This window comes from Echinops telfairi, unplaced genomic scaffold, assembly GCF_000313985.2.
Source record: "Echinops telfairi isolate 266 unplaced genomic scaffold, ASM31398v2 ScPeMD7_7458;HRSCAF=8496, whole genome shotgun sequence".
Classification (NCBI taxonomy): domain Eukaryota; kingdom Metazoa; phylum Chordata; class Mammalia; order Afrosoricida; family Tenrecidae; genus Echinops; species Echinops telfairi.
In genome coordinates, this window is record NW_022111358.1 from 16,737,116 (window position 1) to 16,759,910 (window position 22,795).

At 58.2% G+C, this 22,795-nt stretch overlaps 1 protein-coding gene across 4 annotated transcripts in view; it reads right to left on the reverse strand.

Annotated features, from left to right (window-relative positions):
- MSI2 (musashi RNA binding protein 2) overlaps positions 1 to 22,795 on the reverse strand; it is a 424,197-nt gene that overhangs the window by 19,096 nt on the left and 382,306 nt on the right. For 2 of the 4 annotated variants that reach the window (XM_045299347.1, XM_045299349.1), the window contains exons 9-10: positions 7,071 to 7,094; positions 5,763 to 5,828 (exon numbers count right to left, since the gene is read on the reverse strand). In XM_045299347.1, coding sequence (XP_045155282.1) covers positions 5,763 to 5,828; positions 7,071 to 7,094 — 90 coding nt within the window. The remainder of the gene's footprint in view (positions 1 to 5,762; positions 5,829 to 7,070; positions 7,095 to 22,795) is intronic. The other 2 variants (XM_004707028.3, XM_045299348.1) reach the window with 1 other exon arrangement.

Consider the following 22,795-nt stretch of genomic DNA (forward strand, 5'->3'; position numbering starts at 1 on the left):
GACTTCCACAGATTGCCAGACCTGCACCCAGCCTGCTCTCTGTGGTCCAAGTCCTGGCTCTCCCAGTTTCTCAGAGGGGCCATGCCACCCCTGTGGGTGCTGGAATGATGGAGGGGCTGCCCAAGCAGTGAGCTGCACTTTTATCCTGGCACAGGGACTACAGTACGAACGTTTTCCATGGCCAGGGTGGACACCTAGTCTCTTTTTTTTTTTTCCTGAAAAGAAGGTGGTAGGTCAAATACATTTGGGAACCTACGCCCTGAAATGAAACAGGTAATGACAAACTGGAAAACAGGATGTTTGCGTCTGCAACCCAAGGCTGAGCTTGGAGGTGCGGGCTCACGAAGGTCCTTCCAGGAAAGCTGGCTGGCTGCCATGGCTGATGCTCACGGGCTACACACTGGCTGGCCCCTGGGCTCCTGCGCTTTCCTAGCTGCAGGGCTACATGTGTGCCTTCATTCCAACGGACAGGTATGCCTATCACTCTGCTCACAGGGGGCCCAGGCTCTGGGATAGCAGTCTGAGGCTGCTGGCCCCCAGGAGGCTGAAGGAGGGGGAGACGGCTTTGCTCCAGCACCCCCCTGCCGATTTCTCTGGACTATGGATCCCCCTGGTTGCTCCCCCCCCCCCCCACCAAAGCCACCTTCAGAAACAAAGGGCACACAGTGAGCCATCTTCTTTTTTCAATGAAGCCGACCAGTGGTCATTTCCGGGCCAGAGAGCAATGCACTGTGGGTAACAGGGGTGATCAGAAGTGAAGACTTGGTTCCCAGGTCACTGAAGGGGAGAATGGTGGTCTGCCCTCCGGCGCCTCGGTGCCTCGTGCGAAGTCAGCCAGTCAGCCGCAGGACACGACCTGCTACCCCAGCACAGCACAGCCCTGACGTGGCAGCGTCCTTGAAGCCCGCATGGGCAGGGCGTGGCGCTGCCCGAGGTCTCTTCTGGATCACTGCCCTGAATTTTATTTTTGCTCATTGCGCCTATGGGAACAGGCCCTCTTAGGAATTCGTTCTCTGAGCAGAGCGAGAGCCAGTATGTAGGCCAGTGGGAGGGGCTTTCCTGAGCTCTCTGCCTGCCTTCCTCACCGACCCCACCCAGGGTCAAGGTGCAGACCCAGCAGCCTGGTGTCCCAGGCATCTCCCAGTCTCTCTGCCAGGGCCCGAGTGACCACCTCCTATCAGGCCGGCTGGATGTCTCCGCCGTGCTGTGTGTCTTCCAAAGCACCGGGCGCACTATCTGCTCCCTGAGGCCTTTACGGATTCTGGACCTCTTCCCGGGCTGCATCTCCAGTAACAGATGGACTACCCCCCCACGGCTGAAGGCTGCCCATGTCCTCCAGTGGCTCATGCATGCAGGCAGGGGTCAGAGCCACCACCCCCCCGATTACCTACAACCAGGTGAAGGAACACCTGACAACGCTTAAAGATCCAGACGCTGCAAACGGGCTCCGGCACTCCCTCCCAGCGTATGTATCGTCATGGATGACGGGAAGCAGTGTGTGAAGGGAGTGGCTGTGCCTCAGAGCGGAGGACAGAAGCTGCAGGACCCTTCCTTCCTTGCCGGGGGGATGGAAGAACACCCTAGTGCCCCTCCCGCCCCATGTGTATCCCCCCAGCCTCAGAAAGCAGTGCCAATGATCTACAGCCTAGCACGGTCGTCGTGCTCGGCCTGCTCACCCCACACCCTGGAGAGCCCGTCTAGAAGCTGCTGCTCTTCCTCCCAGCCGCAGGGACACGCACCCGCACTCACCAGGACCAAACGCACCCCTGTCTGCGGCCCAAGCACTGAGGTCTCACCCCCTTCCCCATCACGCCTCTCACACCCATCTGACCCCATGGAGTGGATCTTGTAGACTGGAGACAGAGCTGCCACACGGACTCACTGGGGACTCAAGGAGAGGGTCTTGGAGGGGCCATGCTGCCGGGCCTTACGAAGTAAGGAAAGATCCGCTCGGTCCATGAACAATACGAGGGCGCCAAGAACAAGGAAGAACGCTAAGGCTCCTTCTAACCCTGTTGTTTTGCTCTTTCATGTTGGGCCACAGAGATCTCTGTTCAGGAGGCTGGAGCTGAGGGAGGTGACCCGGTCTGGGCTGGAGGAACAGGGAGTGTGAGGGGAGGTGGTGGTGGCGGATGAGGAGAACATGGATCCAAGCCCCTTGGCAACACTGAACCATGGAGTCCCTCCACTTCCTGTCCCCTGTCCCCCTCCATGCTCTCCTCCAGACAGCCCTGCCGAGCCGTGGAGCCCCTGTAATATCAACTCAACAATGCATGTTCTACAACTACAGCTACAGCTACCGGAACATCGACTACAGTGCATGCATTTGGTCAGTCCCACAGAGACATACAATCTAAGAACAGGCAGGGAGGTGTGAAATGTTTTACTGGACAACAGGTGTTTTGGAGTTGTAACTAATAAGAGGAGTAATAAAAACAAATAATCGAAAACGAAAGTGTACAAAAAAAGAAAAAAGACATTTCTCGAGAGTTGGGTATGAGTTTGTTTCTTGAAGTGTTTCATCTGAACAAGCAAAAACATGCAAACTAGCTGGTACCAACAGGAAGCTGGACACTGAGAGAGGGTTAAGAGGGGTGGACAAACCTTCCCGCTGAGCGTGCTCAGTAGAGTGTTTGAGAGGAGGTGTGCAGATCCTAGTGTAAGAGAGGCAGGGAAGTGTGCCTCAGAGACACTCTCACCGCAGCCCCAACCAAGCAAGAGAAAAGACAACAGAAACATAACTGCTCACTCTCACCGCACCATCAGGGAGCCGCAGGGTAACGCTGGCAAGTATAAAGTACAGTAAGGGGTCCTAGCTGGGGCGGGGGGCTGGGGGGGCTGGGGCGGCAGGGGGCCCCAGAGCGCTAAGCTTGCTACACCGACCCCCACCTGGGAGGTCCCCCGAGGATTCAAAGCGCCTTCGAGCGCACACGGCTGCCCTCCCGTGGGGGTGGGGGAAGGCGGGCGGGAGTTGGGGTGTGAGACGTGATGGGGTACTGGAGCGGATGAGCGCGATCAAAATAAACAAACTTCTAGACTGAGCACAAGAAAAGATGGCATCTCAGCTACCGGGTGACGGTGAACGAAAAGTGACCCCTGAGAGTGAAATGATCGAGGAGGCGGCCGGGGCCTCCCCGCACCCCTGGGGCGGGGAGTCACCTGAGTCCTGCTCACCTCAGGTCCAGGATGGACTAGGGCAAGGTGGTGGCAGAGCTCAAGGGCCCTCGGGCCCCCCTGTCCCCACACCACACCCCTGCCGTAAACATGTTGCCAACATGAGCCAAGCCCAGACTGCCCTCCAACCCCCCTCATCAGGCATCAGAGGAGGAGACTGGAGCTGCTGGAGCCAGACAACAATGAAAGGTGACAAAGGGACTTCCACAGATTGCCAGACCTGCACCCAGCCTGCGAGCCCCGGGGTCAGAGGCCACCCTGTATCTTACTAGCTGGACCCACCTACTGACTGGGTTTCTCATGCCCCAAGTCCAAGGGCGATGCCCAGGAAAGTCTCCTTGACTCACGGGCCTTCCAGCTCGGGCTACAACTGAGCTGACAGGCCTCCAGCTGCCCTGAGGGGACGTGGGGTGGGTTGGGCGGGGTGGCCCGAGCTGGTCATGGACTGCCAGGGCAGCTGGGCTGCCAGGCTCAGAGTCCACACCCTTTTCTAGAGGGAGAGGACAGGATAGACCCTTCAGGACAAAACGGGCTAAAGAAAGGCAGAGGTCACCCTGCCAAAACCCACAGGTGGGAGCCCTGCGTAGGGCTGGCGCGTACATGGGCCGTGTCCCAACCGGGGTGGTACAGTTACGTCATCATCAGAGACCCACCTGAGCCCCTGACCCTCAGGCAGCCTGGGGAGGCGGGTGTGTCTGGGGAGGCAGGTGTGTGTGTGTGGGTTAGCCTGCATCCTGACCCTCAGGAAGCTCTTTTGGGGGGTAAAACTGGACCCCTGACCCTCGGGTGCACTGGGGGGGGGGTGTTATCCTGCACCCCTGACCCTCGGGCGCTGGGGGGAGGGGTGTGGGCCCCTCAGAGAGGACGACTCCGGGGTCTGGGACACTCCTGAATATGATTCACTAACAGTGCAGCGAGCGATGAACATGGCGCCCTACAATGGCCCAAGGGAGGCTTCGCCCAGATGGAGATGGTGGCAGAGCAACCCGCAGCGCGGGAACACAAAGATGTGTGGCTGGAGATGGGTCTGACCTTGGCGGTTAGGAGTTAGAATGGGGCGGGGTCTCCCGTGTGCCTCTGGGGTCCCAGGGCGTGGGTGGCGGTGGTGGGAGAGGGCAGAGGCGGGTGGGGTGGGGGCACTGCTCTCAGACTCGGAAAGAACCCTATGCTGTCCTTTAAACTTGCCATGGAGTCAGGGAGGCCCCGGGGGTGGGGAGAGAGGCAGGGTTAGTTTTCGGGTTAAAGCTTAGTTTTATAATCCAAGTCATACAGAGAATGGCACTGCACGAGGGAGCCACCACCCAACACACTCGACAAGTCTCAAGACGGTTCGGTTTCTCCCCCCACCCCCCACCCCACCAGGCACAGGGCCAGGCTCACGGGGACAGAAGCGTTGGGTTAAACTGAACGGAACTGGGGAGCTCAAGGCAGTGGGGCAGCTATACCCCCGCCCCAAGGGCCTGCGGGTCCCCAGGGCCACTGGCCAGAGGACGGGCAGGGCCTTGGGAGGAGGAGGAAAAGGGTGCCCATGGGGCTGACTGAGCCCTCCTGCCAGGCTGCCCACACAGCCCTCTGGCCAACTGGCCCTCAGCAGCCCCCTGGGAATGCCCTGACCCGGTCCTAATAAAACCTTCTCAGATTCTGGGGGTGGGGTCCTTTGTAGCTCCGAAGCAGTGCCAGTTTGCATGGAACGGATTTGACTGCTATTTTCTAATGGGCCTCACACGGTGCCAGCTTCTCATCACCCTGGGCATGGGTGTTTGGCAGTTGTCCTCTGGTACCTGCACCAGCAACTCCTGCCCCCAGCTCAGGACACTAGCTTTCTCGGGGCACTCCGGTGTCCTGCCCACGGGTGCGGAGAGCTGCAAACCATCACCACTCGGCTGGCTTCAGCAGGCACAGAGGACAGGCTGTGGGAGGGAGCCGGGCCACGGTGGGAGCCCTGCTTACCCACCAAGGCAGGGGGCACTTGGGATCAACAGGTGGTAGCTCAGCCAGACCCCGCAGGGCCCGAGATGGGCTGTAGGCCCCCGTCCCCCTTGAGATGTGGAGACTAGACAGTCTGGGAGGAAAAAAACCTTCAGTTCCTAGGCACTGCCTAGTCTCTGCTAAGGGTCCTGGGGCACCATATGTTCCCGGGGGTGGGGGTGGGGGTGAAGCAGCCCACTCACTGAGGCCCAGCTTACCCAGATCCACTCACCCCCTGCCTGGGGCAAGAGAGGCCCCGAGGAGGCCGTGGGGTGGTCTCTGGGCTTCCCTCTCACAGCCTCGAGCCAACCTGGCTGGCCAGAGGCCCAAGGAAGGGAGCTTTATGAGCCAGGAGAAGCCAGGAGAGCAAGGGCCCAGGGATCCCCCAAGCCGGGGGCCCCCGAGTCAAAAAGAAGTTCCGTTTTCTCTTTAAACTGAAATGACGGTCATCTGCCTTGGGTTTGCAGCCCGTGACAGAGCCTGCCGGGAGCTGCCCTGGATGCCGGGGCCGTGGTGAGAGGAGTGCTGGGCAGATGCAGCCACACAGACCCCACAGGGCCTTTACCTTCCCCTGCACCTGGGGCATGCCTGCGAGCCGCCTGGGCCTCACACCTTCCTACCTGATCCTCTCGCCGCTGCCACAGCCGCTGCTGCTACAGGTCCATAAGCCGCCGCCGCTGGGAAACCTTACGGGAGAGAGAGAGGTGGGTCAGGAGCTGTCCTCCCAGGGCCCTGCCAGGACTGCCTCCCAGCCACCCCCACCCCCAGACTCAAGACAAAAGCGGGAAGGTGGGCGCAGGGGGTGGGTTGTAAGTCAGCTTAGAGGAGGGACACACATCAGTGGCTTTCAGGCTTCTAGAAGGCACGGCACATGCTGAAGTGTGCTAGACTCTAGCGCCCTGGTCACAAGCCCTGGAAGCAGGCAGGGTCTGGGAGGCTCTGCAGAGGGAACAGTGCAAGACTGCACGAGAGGCGTGAGCGTCCCAGGCCCTGCTGACCCTGCGCTCCCAGAAGAGGATCCCCCAGGGACTGCCCACAGAAAAGCCAGCATGGCTGGGCCTGCCTGCTGAAGGGGTCCCGGCTGGGCACTAGTGCTCAGGCCTGAACCCCAGGCAGAGAAGAAAGCCGCTGAGATGGCTTTGTGACAAGGGCTGGTGGCACTGGTCATGAGACAGCTCTCCGAGGCCCTGGAAGTCTGCTCCTGGCCACCCAGCCTCCAGGCTCTGAAAACTCCAAGTCAAGGCCCCAAGCCTGCGCTACCAGGGCCGTGCTGTGGGGGCCGGCTCAACACCACACAGAGCTGGCTCATTATGTGCAGCCCTGGGACGCTGTTTGCTCTCCGGAGAAACAGCAGTGAGGATGTAGGTTTGAGCCTGTGGCAGTGTGAGCACCCTAGCCGGGGCCAGCACCAGACTTCTGGAAGAAGACCGTGGGGTCCCTGTTCAAAGGCGTGCTGTCTCAGGCAGGCAGCACAGGCAGCGGGGCTGCTTGCTGTCCTGGCGATGGGGACTCAGTCAGGGAGACTAGGAGGGCTCACAGACACCCCCCCACCCCCCACCCCAGCTCTCCAGGTAGATTTTCAGAGGCCTGACCTCAAGACCTGTTTCCAGTGACTGCTGTGCCAGGGCCAGCTGCCAACACAAGAAACAGCCCCCGACAGCTGCCTACCTTGAGCCACGAAGCCTTTCAGAAGAGGAACTTCTACAGGACAAGACGGGGAAGACAGGAGGCAGGAAGGGCAAGAGCAGTGGGAGACAGAGCGAGAGATTCCCGAGCCCCAAACAGAGCAGACTAGAAGCCCCACTGGACTCTAAGACCACTAATGCCCTAGCTACTCCGACTACTGGGGGAAAGGATTTCAAAGGGGACATGCTACTCTAAAAAGGTCAGGCTAAGCTACTTAAAAATGCCAATGAAAAGAGACATACTTGCATTTAAATATGGCAATAGGGCTGTTGAAGAGGAGGGGAAAAAAAGATCCAGGTGAAATCAATGTCCAGCTTGTCCCTGACCATGGGACCTTATCTCCCCCGAGCCCAGGTAGCCACTCCCTTTCCCCAGGGGGCAGCCGCGGGTCCTGAGGGAGATCAAAGGGAGGGGCCCAACACCAAGTCCTGGCCCACGTCTTCCAGGCAGGTCCTGGGCCCTGGAGCTGGGGTGCTGGAGGAAACGGCTGAGGAAATAAGGAAGGAGCCTCGTTATTGCTCACTGCCTGGGCACGCCCGGTCTCCCCCCCGCCGGGTGCAAAGCTAGCAGCGATGCGAGGGAGGAGGGAGGGGCGCAAGGCAGGTGGAGGACGCAAGCTCGTCTTATTCTCGTACCAGGTGTTTAAATCACACTTTACTTGGAAGCATGGAAAGGTGGTGGCAATGGGGGAGGAGGTGACGGAACCGGGGAGGGGACTTGAGGCAATAAAATGGCTCCTTAACCAAAGATCCATTTTCCTGGAGTGGAGCGCTGTTTGAGAAGAGAATCTCAGAGAAAGGGAACAACAGTAACAACAAAACTTTTCCCGGAAAAGAAATCCACTCTCCTTAATCTCAGACCAAGGCTTCTGCTGGAGATGCTGCCCAGGGCTGTGATTTCATCTGGACCATCACAGGGGAGGGTGAGCCAGAAGGATGGGTATAAGCAGCGGGGGCCAGCGGGCCGCGAGCCACCCAACTGCCCCTGACAACAGATCTAGGCACCAGGGGCCACCCCCATACTGCATCGGGGCTCTGCCCGAGATACCTGGACCATAGCCCCAATCCCCCTGCCACCCCCGCCAGCTTCCTCCTTGAGTCCTTGTCCAATCAGAGGGAAGGGGACAGTACTGCCCACCCTGACTCCTGACCCAGAGATTCCTGCCCCGGCCTCCTGGCTGCCTGCCCCCTGGCTACCCCAAGTGTGCTCTCCTTGTGGTCCGCAGCTGGCTTATGAGAGGGGCAGGCACAGACCCAGGCAAGGAGTGCAGTGGTATAATGGGGTGCAGGTGGGGCTGCCCAAACTGGAGGTTGGCAGGGGCCAGAAGACCCTGAGGTTAGCAGGCTGCCACTTGAACCCTGGTAGAAACCACTCCTCTCAGGGCTGGGCCAGGTAAGGAGGAGAAGCCTTCCAGTGTTGTGTGAGCATTTACCCCAGATCTGGAGGAGGCTGGGGATCCCTATGGAGACACCCCTGGGGACCTGGGAGAGGGGACCTGGGTGGTCAAGGCGAGAAGGTGCCTGCCTGCCTGGAGGTCTGAGGACAGAGTTCTCGCTGGGACTAAGGCCCTAAGGCCCACGTCCATGAGCACCTGCAGCGACTTTGACACCCACTGCCTGGAGTGGGAGATGATCATCTGCTCATGGGGATGTGGGTGAGGGGAGCCACCAGACTCAATAGCCCAAAACATAAGACGCTGGAGCTAGTCTGGGTTCGAGTCCTGCCTCGGTCACTTACCTACCGGCTGTGTGGCTCTGAGAAAACTGCCTGCCCTCTCTGTGCCTCGGTGTCCACATCTGCAAAGGAGCGGCGTGCACATGCTGGCTGAACGTATACAAAGTGTTCAGACGAATGCTCAGGGGGAGCGCACGCTTAAAGGCCTGCTAGCTGTCCTTTAGCGCAGGTCCATGGGCCTCCAGCCTCTGGCCTTCAGGACAGGGCTCTCCCGTGGATGGGTGGCCTGCTTTCTCCATGATGGGCCACATGGTCAGATAGCTGTGACAACTGAATCCTTGACAAGAGTGATCCGCTATCCCTCAGAACATCCAGCGCCATACTGTCCAGTTTGGGGTGTCTGCTAAGCTGATACAAATGGCTCAGAGTCAGGACACACACCTATCCTGCTCTGATGGCGGCGGTCGCGCGGCCTGGCCCTAGAAGCTCACCACCTCAGCATCGGGCATGGCCACGTCACTTCTCTGAGCCACAAGCAATTCCTCTCAACTGCAAGATTAGGTCAGTTGCCCAAGTCCATTGGCCTCTGTTCCTGAGAGTAAGAAGCCCAAGTTCTCCCATTACCAAAAAGTCCCAGCTTCCGGGGTCGGCATGCACAGGGAAAACTGTCACCGTGCCCCCATCCCATTCCAGAAGAATAGGCAGCCTGCCTTGGGGACTTTCTGGAGCTGTGCCATCCTGGGCTGGCTAGGAGTCAGCGGTGTTGGGGTTCTTTTTGTTGGAGATGTGGATGCTCCTACGCCTAGTGTTGGTAGCTTTGGTAGCTTACGGAGGCCCCAAAGTCATTTGCATGAACACATCCTATTTCTCTTGCCGGGTAATAACCTCTGCTGAGGCAGGCACCGAGTCACGTGTGCCCTTTAGGACCCAGCCACACAGGGGACTCGTAAGGCGCACCCGCTAAGGGACTCAGGTGCCCCTGCTGCAGCAGCAGAGCCAGGGCAGGAAGCCTTGCTCCACGTGAACTGGAACAGAAATGTGCCCACAGGCCTGGCGGCCCCTCCAGTCCCCAAATCCTCCAGCCTAGGGAATGCAAACCAGACGCGCCCAGGAGCTGGGCCAGGCACAGAAACCACCCAGTGGGCTGTGCCGGAGTGTGGCAGGTAGGCGCCCTGCTCTGGAGTTGACACATGTTGGGATCACCACTCAGGTCTGGGTCCCACCTCCGGTCATTCGGGGTGCAGCCTGCTCTTCAAGTGATCCTGGTATGCAGCCAGGCTGGAGGGCCCCCCACGTCCCTTTCTTTTGTCTGCTACTTTAATGAACTCGAGCCGCAGCGCACGGCTCTCACAGCCACTGCGCAGCTGCAAGAGGGCAAGGGCGGCCTCCAAGTCCACCTGGAGGCCAGGTCTCTGCTGCTTCGCACAACCCGCCAGTCAGCTGCCCTACAGGTGCCTGATTGGTGGCGACCCCACGGGGTTTCCAATGGCTGTGGGCTTCCAGGAGGCCTCTCTTGGGAGGTGCCTCTGAGTGGATTTGAGCCGCCAAACTTTGGGTTTTAATCGTCGCCTGCTCTCCGGTTGGTGCCACCCAGGGATCCTGAAGGACAGTGTGGTCAAGGGGTCCCTTCCTGTGACAAGCACTGCCCCGTCCCACCTGCTGTGAAGAACCGGCACATGAATCTTCTACCCTCACCCTGCCCGCCCGCCTGGTCAGCAGATGTTGGCCAGAAGTGGACACGGGGGCTCAGCTACTTCCTATTCCATCACCTTGGAGGCCCCTCTGTGCCTCTCAGAAAGGGGACGAGAGAACTCTGGAGTTCCTACCACTCCCCCAGGTTGTGATTCGGTGGGGGGAATCTCAGTGAGCATTCCAGGCCCCCGCAGAGCCCATTAGGAAGACAACTGCCCACACATCCTGCCTGCTGGGAGGCCGCCCCCTCTAGCAACTTCAATAGGTGGTTAAACACGCTCAGCGAAGCCCAGTTTTGCCTTACAGAATCCAAACACGACCAGAGAGACCGCCAAGAGAAGAAATTGTCACCCAGAATGTAGGAAACACGTCCTAAGAGTTTGGAAACGCTGCCATCTGCCATCCTGGCTGGCCCAGGGTTCTCCCACCTCCTGGGCAGGGCTGCCTGGTGGGCGAGGGAGGCTCTCTGAAGGGGGCTCCCGGAAGCAGAGAGCAGAGGCAGATGCTGCTGTGCGGGGAGAGCTGGAGGGCACCTTTGGGGGATCAGAAAATGTCCAGTGTCTTTCTGACTCAGCGGCCGTGGGAGGAGGGCAGGAGAGCTGCCCCATCGGGTTTCTGGGGCTGTAAACCTTTACAGACGCAGACCACTAAGGAGCGGCTGGCGGCCTTGACCAGCTGACCTTCTGGTCAGCAGGCGGGCACTTAACCACTGTGCCACCAGGGGCCTAATATGAGGGAGAGACATTGATAGCAAAAGCACATGCGACCACACGCCCTGGCACTCAACACTGCATCACGTGTCCACACCCGTGGTCAGGGGCAACCTGATCTGCTGCACCGTCGGGCAGGGAAGCGCTGCACTGCTAACTGCAAGGTGGGCGGTTCTAACCCACCAGCCACTCCACAGGGGTCGATGAGGCTGCTCCTGGAAAGGTGTCCAGGCTCCCACCCTATGGGGGTGGGGCTGTGAGCCAGGCTCAACTCAGCAGCAGTGGGCTTGGTCTGGTTCTCACTGGCGGTGGGGTGTGTTTCAGGCGTGCCCTGGTGGTGCAGTGGGTTGTGTACAGTCTCAGAAGCCCCGCGGAGAAACTGTTCTCTCCTCCCCTGCGCTGGAATGGACTCCCCAGCTGTGGGCTTGCTGCAGCAATCCTGCCACTGCCTGAGGTCCCCACATGGCTTGCTGCGGAGCGCCCCATCCCCCGGGACTGAGGGGAGGGGCAGTGCTGAGAGAGGGGAGGGTGGAGGGAGTGCAAGCTGCAAGCCCGGGCCTGGGAGGCTGCAGTGAAAATGACAGTCATTTGGAACCTGGCAAATATCCCTCCCGAGAGGAAGGCAGGGGTCGAACGCAGAGGCCAGGCCTGCCTGCCTCCTGGGAGAAGCAGGGGAGGTGGGTGCCAAGTCTTGTCTCTGGGTCCTACTCCATGCCGAAGGGGGGGGTGGGGTGGGGTCAAGTGCCTGCGAGTGCTATCAGCTCGGCGGAGGCATGGCACCCAATCTGCCAGGGTCATTTCAGATCAACGGCTGTGCAGCTTAATTTGGAAAGCCAGCAGCAGCCACACATTCAGACATTTCGATGGGGACGCTGGGATGGTGCCAGCGGTCACCAGCCAACCTCTGCTTGGCCCAAAGGGTTTGTGCGAGAAGGGAAGTGGTGGTCAGGGAGCACCCTGGGGTGCAGGAGGGGGCAGGGCCTGGCTGTCCCCCACCTCAAGGACCTGTGGGTCCATCTGAACCTTCCCTTAAAGAAGGATGCTCTGACTTGGGAGGGGATGTTGGGGTCAACCCAGCTCTGACTGTGGGGTCATGGAAGGCACAAGAGAGGGCACTCCCTGCAAGAGTGGCCCCTTCTCCGTCCCCTGCAGTCTGGCCAAACCCACAGCATGCACTCCACAGGCCTGCCTCCTGCCCTTGGTCTTCTATTAGGTATTGTCCTCGGCTACATGTTGAAAACCCCTGGGAGCTTGGGCAGACCCCCAGACCCCAGAGATGCTGAGACAGGTCCTGGGGTACAGCCCTGAAAGCTCCCCAGCACAGCTCTCTGAGACACATGCCCTGGGGCTGCCCTGCAGATGAGTGTCAGAGTGGTTCACAACACCATGCAGATTCCCCAAAGTACCATGTTCCTTTCGGACGACTTGGAAGAAAAGCACAGGGCAACTAGATTCAGGGAAGGGAAGCACCAGAATGCGAATGATGGGGAGGTTCCCACCTGTGGAGTGTGCAGCCAATGCCGCTTGGGACAGAATGTGCAGGAAAAGGTTGAATGGGAGACAGAACTGTTGTGTAACCCTTCACCAAAATCACAATAAAATAGTATTTATAAAGACACACACAAAAAAGCAGCAGTTCCTCCCTGGAAGACGCCTATGTGCAGCCGGAGCTCAGAAGGTCTGCTGATTGGGCAGAGGCCTCTCTTGGAGGCAGGTAGCAGAAGTTCTCTCGGGCCGATGGCCCAGTGCCCTTTCTACCAATCCCTTCCCACATCCCCCCACTCAGCAGGACGTTGGAACTGAACTGCTATCTGCACTTGGGCTCCCAAGTTTCACTGAGCACCCACTATGTGCCAAGGATCCCTAGCACACAGTGGTTACTCGTGGGGCTGCTAACTGCAAGGTCAGCAGTTCAAAATCACCAGCCGCTCCGTGGGAGAAACACGGGGCTTTCTGTTCCTGTGAAGAGTGACAGTCTCAGAAACCCACAAGGGCAGTTCTACCTTGTCCTAAAGCGTTGCTATGAGTCGGCATCGACTCGGTGGCCCTGACGCCAAGCACTGTTTGAAGTGCTGGAACTACAGTGGTGACCAGAGCACACAGTCCCTGCTCCCTCGGACTGGTCCCTGATGGGAGAGGTCCCATCTGCAGGACAGGGTCCCAGGAGTCAGGCTGTAGGCACCCCATGCCCAGAAGCAAGAAAAAGAGGCTCAAGATGAGCTGGACGTTGGGTGCATGGGCGGCTATGGTTCACCCTGCCAGGGAGAATGTAGCGGGGAATGAGGGTGGGGGTGTCGGGGGGTGGGCGGGGAGCGGCCCAGACACTGTTAGCTGTGTCAGCGTCAGGGTCTGCTTGGAGACAGCAGCTCGAAGATTCCAGAGGCTGGGCAGGGGTATCATCTTAAATTCAAGGAGGTAAGGCAAAGGCAGGGAGGTATTTCCACGGCCATGACTTTGAGCTAGCCCAGGGGTCGGCAAACCGGGGCCCTCGAGCGTCTGCGGCCCTTTTGGGGCGTCCATGTGGCCCTGAAGTGGAGTGGGAACATTTGAAAGGATATTATTCAGACAACGATGGTTCCATCTGTTTTTAACGATATACTTAGGGCTCGAGAATAACTTTTAAATTGTTGTCAGGAATAGGATTGGCTCTTCCTGCTCAAAAGTTTGTCCACTTCTGGGCTGGCCCAAAGGCCACTTTGAGACCATTCAACTGAACTCAAATCAGTTAAAGAAAAAGAAGAAGAAAAAAAGACTGAGTGTGGTAGCTATATACTCTGTTGTCAATTTGAGACTTAAAAGTGAAGGGGTGGAGTTTAGCCTGTCAATCAGGTCATGGGTTGATGACCTGATTTCGAGGTGCTAAGGAGATGGCTAGCTCACTGGAAGTGGGACACATGCTCACTCCATGCAAGACATTCCTTCGGACAAGACACATGGCTCTATGCTAGTGCCCTGAGCTGGAAGAGCCATGTGGAGACCCACACCGGCACTGAGATGTTTCCACCGCCACTGGATCCTCAAGACTTTGCACCCACTGGCCTGTGATCCTGCATTTGGCATCATTGCATGTGCTTCTTGAGTCTGAAAAGGACATATGGGCTAATATCAGACTTAGGAACTTGATCTGGGCTGGGCTGGGATGTTTTCTCAATATATAACTGCTCTTGTATATAAAGCTCTTTCTTATACACGTGTCTACGAATTGGTTTCTCTAGTCTACCCGGATTAACACACTGAGCCGGACACAGACAACCAGGACTCTTAAAAGCCCTTTGGGTGATGAGCCACCAGGCTGGGGCCAGGCAACAAATCGTTGCCCAAGAGTTCCAGTGTTCCCTTCATTCCACGCCTGACCATCCCGGTGGTGGGGACTGGGCTGGCCAGGGGACCCACATCAGGAATGAGTGACACATCGCAAGGGCCCTGGCAGTGGGGCCTGGACCAAAGAGGGCACTCTCTCAAGCAGGCTTCAGGGCCACCAAGGGTCCCTGGCGTACTTTCTGCATCCAGCCCTCACTGGCCCTTGCCAGTGGTCTATAATTCCTGGACAGACAGACGGGGGACATCTGTCACACACAGACCACACGTTTGCCCCTGGACAAGGAGTTTCAGAGCTAAGGAAGCCCAGACTACGGTTCCTAAGGAGACGCCAGCAGGCTGCGTTGGGGGTTTCTCCTTCCGTGTGCCCCCAGCCCGACTCCTAACAAATGCTGTTCCTGCCTTTGAGAAACCCTCCCTGCCACCGGGCATCAGGACAAACCACACGTCTGACCTAGTTCTTCCAGCACCCACAGGTAGCCGACTGTTCAGGTCTGTTTCAGATGTCCACAATTCTGCCTGCTCTCCACGGAGTCTCTTCCTGAGCCATTCCGAGCCCACCCTCGCTTTGGACCTCTGAACACACTCAGCTTCGCCGAAGTTTCATTCTTCACGGCCTTTTCAAAGGCCCACCCCACCCGCAGCACCATCCCAAATACCAATTCTAGGGCCCCTTCCACTCTCAGGCTGGGCAGGAATCCCCCTAGCCAGGAGCAGCCCAAGGCGTACACTGGCAGTGGTTTGAAGGCACAAACCCAGGTTCAAATCTCACTGCCGACACGTACTAGCTGTGTGACCCTGAGGGAGCAGGCAGTGGGGCCTCCTGGGGGGGAGGGGTGGTAGGGGTGTGTGTGAGGGACTGGGAAGCTTCCAGTAGATGGCAGCGCTGGGTGCTCAGCTCCGCACTCCATCATTCAGTGAGCGTGCCGGGAGTGCAGTCATAACTTTTATTTCTATTTTTATTATTACTGCCCACGGTGATGTGGGAACGGTCGTGGAGCTGAGAAATCCCCTGGGTGCCTTCCTATTCTAAAACCCTATTAATTTACATGGCACTTCACATCCAAAGGGCTTTCAAAGATAACATTTATAATTTGCTTGTGAGAGGTAAGGGGGAGTTTTAGTTGAAGAGCAAGTGCTAACTTTCATGGGGCTGTGTGGTGACAGGAAGCAGGGGGCCTGCAGGTGTAGCACAGAGCGGATGCAGGTCCTGGGGGCCTGGTGAGCTATGCTCCCTGCCTCACCTGACAGTCTCCAGGGAGGCTCCTGTGCTGACGGCCACTCTTGGGCTTGTTCAACCTCTCCCGGCTCTAGGAATGGGACCCCTCTGGGACTTTCCATGTGAGGAGAGTCCCGCTCACTCCACTGTCCCCCAAGAGAGCCGTCTAAAGGACGGGGCATGCATCCCTGTTCACCGTGTGGCTGACAACCGAAGGCAGGGCCCATGGCCTGCAGGTGTTTAAGAACAACGCGATGCACAACGCTGTGGGGGAGTGCTGGGGTGGTACAACAGATGAAGTGCTCAACAGCATACTGAAAAGTCGGCAGTTCAAACCTGCTCAGGGGCAGCATGGAAGAAAGGCCTGGCCACTTGCTCTGAAAGATCACAGCCGTGAAAACTCTAGAAAGTGCAGGTTTACTCTGCAGCATAAGGCGTTGGACCTGATGGGGTGGCAGGTGGATGGATGGATGGATGGATGGATGGATAGATGGATAGATGGATGGTGTCAGAGAGTAAAGACAGGCAGAGGTGGCAGGGAGAACATGCCTCTTCCTGCTCCTGGCCTCACCTGAAGCCCAGCATGGCCAAGGTCGGTCCTAGAGAATGGATAGACAGCCTGGGGAGGTCCTCAGTGGGCATCCCTGAGGCTGCCTCTGCAAGACTCGGCTCAGTCAATGGCTCTGACTGGGCACTGAGGGAGGCCGCAGGGCATGCCCACCCCTCCTTCCAGGAGTGGGTCAGTCAGTGGTTTCTGCCAAGGCCCATGCCAAGGGACAGCCTTCTAAACCGAGGGTGTGGTCAGCTTCCTTGGTCCCCAGACCCTGCCATGATTCCCAAGTCTGGGAAGAAGTGGATCTGACTTCCCAGTGGCAAACTGTTGCCCAGCTGTCCTGGCTTAGGTCATGGGACAGCATCTGCCCATATGGGCAATAGAATCAGCAGAGACCAGAACAGGTACTGTTCCCTCAACGTGGGAAACCCTTCCCTCTTCTTCTGCCTGGCGTGGACTTCTACTCTAGCTTCAAAACCCCACTCAGAAGTAACCCCTTTCTGATAGGTGTCCTGGCAGAATCAGTAACCCTCTCCTCTGCACTCACTCATTGGCTACGATCACACCGGTCAAACCACACTGCTGCACCTCTGGCTAGATGTGGGAGATGCTATGCTCTCCGCTAGGCTCTGTCCCTCGGGAGGAGCTGGTCGGGGCAGTTCCTAGTGGCCCTCTCCAGCACGCTGCGCAGAACACTCCCGCTTGCGCTGAGCGAAGGGACAGGGAGTAGGTGGGGTGATGCCACTGGTCGGGGTCTCTTGGAGCCGAGGCAGCCAAGCTGAGCCGCACTCTGGGGTCATGTCTCTGCTTCATCTTTTCAGAGGGGGCTGGAGAGGTTTGCCTTCTGAGCTGCTCCGTGGGACGAGCTGCCCCACGCTCAGGCCTGGCACTGCCTCTGCAGATGATTTCACACTCTACAAGCAATCTATGGGGGACTCTTCTTCTTTTTTTAAGCCACAGCCTTTGTCACTCGCTTTTGCTGATGGAAATTAAAACTGAAAGGCTTGGAGATGGGTGATTAAGTTCCTGCTGGCAGAATTAATGGGGCCTTTGTGAGCCTGGTGGTACTACGTCCCTAGGAAGCTGTGTGTATGGGGTGGGGGAAGGCAGCAGTCTTGGGGCTGTGGGGTCTGGTCGGCACTGGGCCTCTCAGCCCCCCTGGGAATGAAGTGTGAAGCCACACCACGGCCTTCTTCCCTGGCGGAACCCCTGGCTCATGCTATGGAGTCTCCTTAACTCTTTACCTCATGCCTGGTCTCATCTGACCCCCTCAGCAACCTTCGAGGCTGTGGGGCAGGGCGTGGCTCTATCGCTGCCTTTGATAGAAGGCAAGCCTGAGGTCTAGGGGTGGCCTTTCTCCCCAGCAAGCTAGAGACCAGTGCCGTCTCATGCCACTTCTGTGCCCTGTTGTGACCAGAGGAGCAGAGCCCTCCTGGAGTCCTGTCTCCCTTCCTTCAAACAGAGCAGCTTCGGGTGGAAAGTGAAACCCACAATTCTCGTCAGTTCTGATCGCTCTGACTCATTTCCACAAACATCTATTAAGTGTCTATTAGGCCCCCCACTCTGCTTTCATCTGGGAACAGTCAGCCCCCACCTGGGGGATACAGAGGCCCAGCCTGGCCACAGATCAGCTGTCCACACACCTGGCCTCTCTGCGCGTGAGAGATGGATGGCTGAATTTACCTCTCCATCTTTTTCAAAGCAGCAGGCTTGCTTGCCGGACTAAGCCTGCCTTTAAGATGCAAATGAGAGCCTAAGCCACTAGTACACACGGGCCAGGTGGTGTGGAAGTGGGCCGGCCTCAGGGGGAGCTGGCTTGTGATTGAAAATCCCATCTAATCTCCAGAGAGGTGGCTGAAGGCACTGTGGGCTAGAGGGCTGCGGGAGAACAGCTGTGGGTGGGTGAGGCTAGGCAGTACTGAGTCGGGCGGGGGCCTTTCCCATAAAAGGGCCTGTGTCTATTTATAGGACTGCCTCAAGTAGCTGCTCAGGGGTCCGAGTTGATGTCCGGTTATACCTGTGAAGCCAGCCAGCTTGGTGTTTCAGGAGAGGCTTCCCTGCCAGGATCCCTGCGATGGGGTAGATGAATTGTTGGGGTGCAAATCACAGTCAACAGTTCAAAATCACCAGCTACCCCTCCGGAGAAAGATGCCTGTGAAGTATCTCAGAAACCCTCAGGTCCCACAGGTCGCTGTGATTCAGAACTGACTCATGGGATGGAGGCAGGAAGCGTCCCTACCAATGAGGAGTAAGCCACCACCTACTGGCTGGGCTCTCGTCTGGAACTAGAAGCCACCGGAAGCAGTTGCCTGGGGAATGCAGGCTGAGTCTCAGGGGACACCAAACAGGAGCACCGGCCGGGAGGCCCAATGAGGGCACTGCTGGCGTCGAGGGAGGACACAAGCCCCTTAACAACTAAAGCAGGCCTTTAACTAGGACGAAGGCCAGCCTGGAGCGCAGTGCTTCTCTGAGGAATGACGGACATGGGGTCAGACTGATGAGAACCACCTGAAAGATCAGCTAAGAGGCTTAGGGCATGCTACCTACGGGGCAGGAGAATTTGGAAAAGGAGGGTGAGGATGCTTATCCCCCTCTAAGAAGGCAAGCAACATCCCCGATGGTAACTGCAGAGATGTGTGTTCTGATGCGTGCACCCACAAAGAAGAAAAGAAATGCTGAAAGCAGGAATAACAAGCACCCCACCTTAAGAGGAGGAAGGCGGTCCGAATCTCAGTCTCTCTGGAGATGAGGGGCCGTGCAAGCCTCTGTCTCCCCTCCACAGTGGTAGCCATGGGGCTCCCTCTGCCCGTTCCCACCCCCCAACGGGTCCACAGAGGCTGGAGCGGGGCGCGCTCCCTCTCTCAGAAATCTTGGAAAAAGCAGGGTGGGGCGGGATGGAGAGAGCGTGATGTCTGAGAGCCACAACCAGGTCTCTCATCTCCTGGGGGGGTCCCCGCCCCTTGGGTGGGCTGGTGTTTTTGCGGAAGGCAGGACCCCATTCCCAGCGTCCGGAGCCTTCTCTGGGTGCTTGGCAAAGTATCAACAAGTGCTCTGAGTGGTCAGGTCAGTCCCTTGACCTCCTGAGACACCCGTCCTGGCCTCTCTTCACTCAGCATGTCAGATGACCCCTCAGGAAGAGATGACCCCTGAGCCCCATCCACAAAGACCAGCTGCCCTCACCGAGGCTCACCTTGTAGCATTCTCGGCTGGTGACGGGCTGCATGGGTTCTCCTCCCAAGTCAACAGAGTGGTGGCCCTGACTCAGACCTCCTCTCCTTATGTTCCCCCAAACTCCGAATGGCTGGGTACCAGAGAACCATCATCAGACTGGGGCCCAAAGGGAAAATAACTGGCCCCAGCCAGGAGCCCCCGATGCAACCCCTGGGCAGACATCACTCATCATTCACAGCCTCGTGCTCTGCTGAGCCAAGACTGGACCCCCACATCATTCTTAAGCCAGTGGTAATCAGTCACCACGGGCACCCGGGAGGACGCTCAGTCTCCATCATGGGCGAGGACCACAGTCCAAGTCTGAGAGCCAGCCAGGGTCTCGCCCCCCGTCTCGGGCCCCTGCACACCTGTGGTTGACATTCAACTCAATGGCCCGGGAGGGCTGAGCACTGGGCTTGGCTGTGCCTGCCTGGCTCTCCTGGCTGCCCAAGCACCCCAGGTCCCCAAGGTCACTGTTGTTTGAGAGCCCTCAGGATGGAGAGCGGAAAAACCTGAGGACAGCTACCAGCTAGCATGAGGTGGCGGGGGAGAGCAAGAAGGAAAGGAAGTGGGGGTGGAGGGGAGGGAGAAGGAAGCTAACTCCTCTTCCTTACTAGCGCCCCTCCCCCACTTCTCCAAACCCCTATGATTCGCTTTGGATCTCTGACCCCAGGGGTCCTCTGCTCCCCTCTACGATCTGATCCCCTCTACATGCTTGTCACATGCTTTGGGGATCAGACTGAAACCCCCAAGGCCACTGTGACCCAGCCTGCAGCCCTCATCAGTCTTGTCTCCCATTCTGCACGCCCCCTACCCCTGCCCCACCTGCCAGAGGCTCCCCTGAGCGCTCCAAACATCCCTGACTCAGAATTCTGGGATCTACAGTGCCCTCTTGCTCAGGGAGACAGCTAACTGCCCCCTACTATCTGTGCCTTAGTAGCCGAACCCCATTTTTTGGCTAGGCACAAGGTTACCTTAAAATAAAAAAAAAAGAAGACATTTCTGAGGCTCCCTTGTATCTAAAACTGGTCACTCGACTAGGTTCTGGCAAATGAGACCCACCTACGCAGTGTGCCAGGCAGGACTCGTGAGAAGTGCGCTCCGGGGGAGAAGGGTCCACCCCTCACCCCCGACGGCTGGGTGAGCAGGTGGTGGCGGGGCTCACGCAGCCTTGTTGGACCATGAGGCTGCCGTTTCATACTGGAGAAGGTAGACCAAGCTAGAACAGACCGAGCCCTCACAGGAGACGCGGCGCCGCCCGCAGCTTGTTTTCCACGCGTGAGAAAAGCAAACGCGTATTTTGTCAGACCCACATGGCTTTGCTTTCTTGCAGCCAAATTGAAACGATTTGTCTTCTTCCCCTTCACACGGCGAGGCGAATTCTATCGGATGTGTTGAGACCCAGGCCAGGTGTTGCCTGCTCCAGGAAGTCGTTCCGACTCCCTCCTACGTAGGGCAAGCAGCCCGCCTTTGTCACTGCCCAAGCTGGCAGTCTCTCCTCCCTCCCCAGGTCGGACTCTGGCAGCATCTCCAGTCTTGCTCACAGCCAGCTATCTGGTACCCAACCCACCCAGAGTCTGCTGATCAGGGAGTGTGGGTGGGGAGAGGAGATGAGCACGCAGTCCTAGCAGCCCTCTGGCTTCCCCTGGGATCCACTCTCATTCCTTCCTGCGATCAGCCCCTTGCTCAGCAGGTCCCTCCACTGGGAGTGGGGGGAAGGGCAGACCATCCCCTCTGTGTCTTCTCATCGTAAAGCGCTGGCCCATTTACAAGGCGCTGGCCCATTTACAAGACGTATTCACAAACGCACACCATCCCCCGGTAATTCTCCTAGCAGCCCAGTGCTCGGTGCCAGCGTGCCCATCCCACAGGGAGCCCGGGCAAGAGAGCAGCACTGCCCCCGAGAGGCTCACAGACTGGAATCGCGGTGACCGCCAGGCCTTTCTGGCTTGGAACTGCTGGGTGCTTAAGCCCTACGCCACCAGGGCCCTTCACGGACCCCCGAGTCCGGCACCATGGCTCCTCCCGAGACTTAGAGGGGCAGGTGACTCACTCAAGGTCACCAGGCGGGACCTGGAAACAAGGTCTTGCAGGTTCACGAACAGGTGGGCAGACAGGTGACTCAGCCACCCTGCTCAGCTCTGCACTGCCACGTGCCACCCGGGGGCACAAACTCGCGCACGGGTGCCTGCACACCCGGCGCACAGCTGTGCACGTTTCCAGAGGTCCCAGTGACGTTTCCACTCTGGGGCGGGCGGGCAGGCGCGATGGCAGAGCACGGGGCATGGGCGGCACTGTGCAGCTGCCATGTGCAGATGCTCCACCGCACTGCTCAAGGACAGGCCACCCGGGGGCAAGTGCAGGGATGGGGGGTGGGGGCGGGGAGCAGGGTGGGCTGGGGACGACGGGTGGCAGCCGGAGGGGAGCTGGCTGTCACAGGGCCTGGTTATTAGCGGGAACAGGACCCCTGTCAGGCTAAGAGACGGCAGCACACAGCATGTCCGTGGTAAACAATTTATTTTTCTACCTCCGTTGCTTACAGAGGGGAGAAAATAAAACGTCGTTAGGGAAAAGCACAGATGGAGCGTTTGCAGAGATGAAGGAAATTCACAAGGGTGGCAGTGCCGGCGAGTGACGCGTCACCAGGGCAAGTTCACCGAAACAAAGTAATTCAAAGGCAAACACAGCGCCGGCCGGGAGCCAGGCAGACCGTAAAAAACAGGAGAAGGCCGGTAGCGATGGATAAGCAAGCCTACGGGGAAATAACCAGACACTAACGGGTGATTACATCAAGCATCTTTAATGAGAGGAGCAAGCCGGGCAGGCTGTGTCCCAAGGGCAATGACATCAGTTCAAATGTGCGGACGGCCCACATGGAAGGCATCGAGGGGGAGCGGGGGTCACTTCTCACAAACTATGGGTGGGGACGGAGGACGTGGGGACTCCCGCCTGGGGACCTGAACTTCATCACTCAGAGGGAGCAAGGGGGCGTGTGCGTCAAGATGAGGGTGTCAGTCGGAAGGGCAGCCTTGGGTTGAGCCTGGCCCAGGAGGGGCCTCTGTGCCCCAGTCCAGGGTGGCAAGGCCAGCATGGGCGGGGAAGCTGGGGATGAAGGGGCCAGGGTGGGGGATGCCTAGGGGCCTGGTCGTGACAGTGCCCGGTGTCTCGGTGTCTCCGCTGTCTCCCTTTCCCAAGAAGCATGGGACGATGGTCAGGGCAGTAGCCTCTGAGGGATTGGCGTCAAGAGAGAAAGGCAACAGACGACATTTATGGAGCCTCTCTGACATTTATGAAGCCTCTCTTTCAGATGGATGCTTTTCAGATGCGTTTTCATACCGCAGTCTGTGAGCGGGTGGGCATGGGTTCATTTGGGGGACAGAGAGGTCTTGGGCCACCAATACTTAGACACACATTCCGGAAGATGCCCCCAACAAGCCCATGATTGGTAAGAATGTGGCCATTCTTCCCAGAGTCCCCCCAAGTCTGTGAGAAGTTTCCCTCTGGTCCCCGATACTTTCCTGCGAGGGACGGGCATTCACAATCAGTACAAGAAGCAACAACGGGAAGGGACGTGCGAACACAATTCTAGCG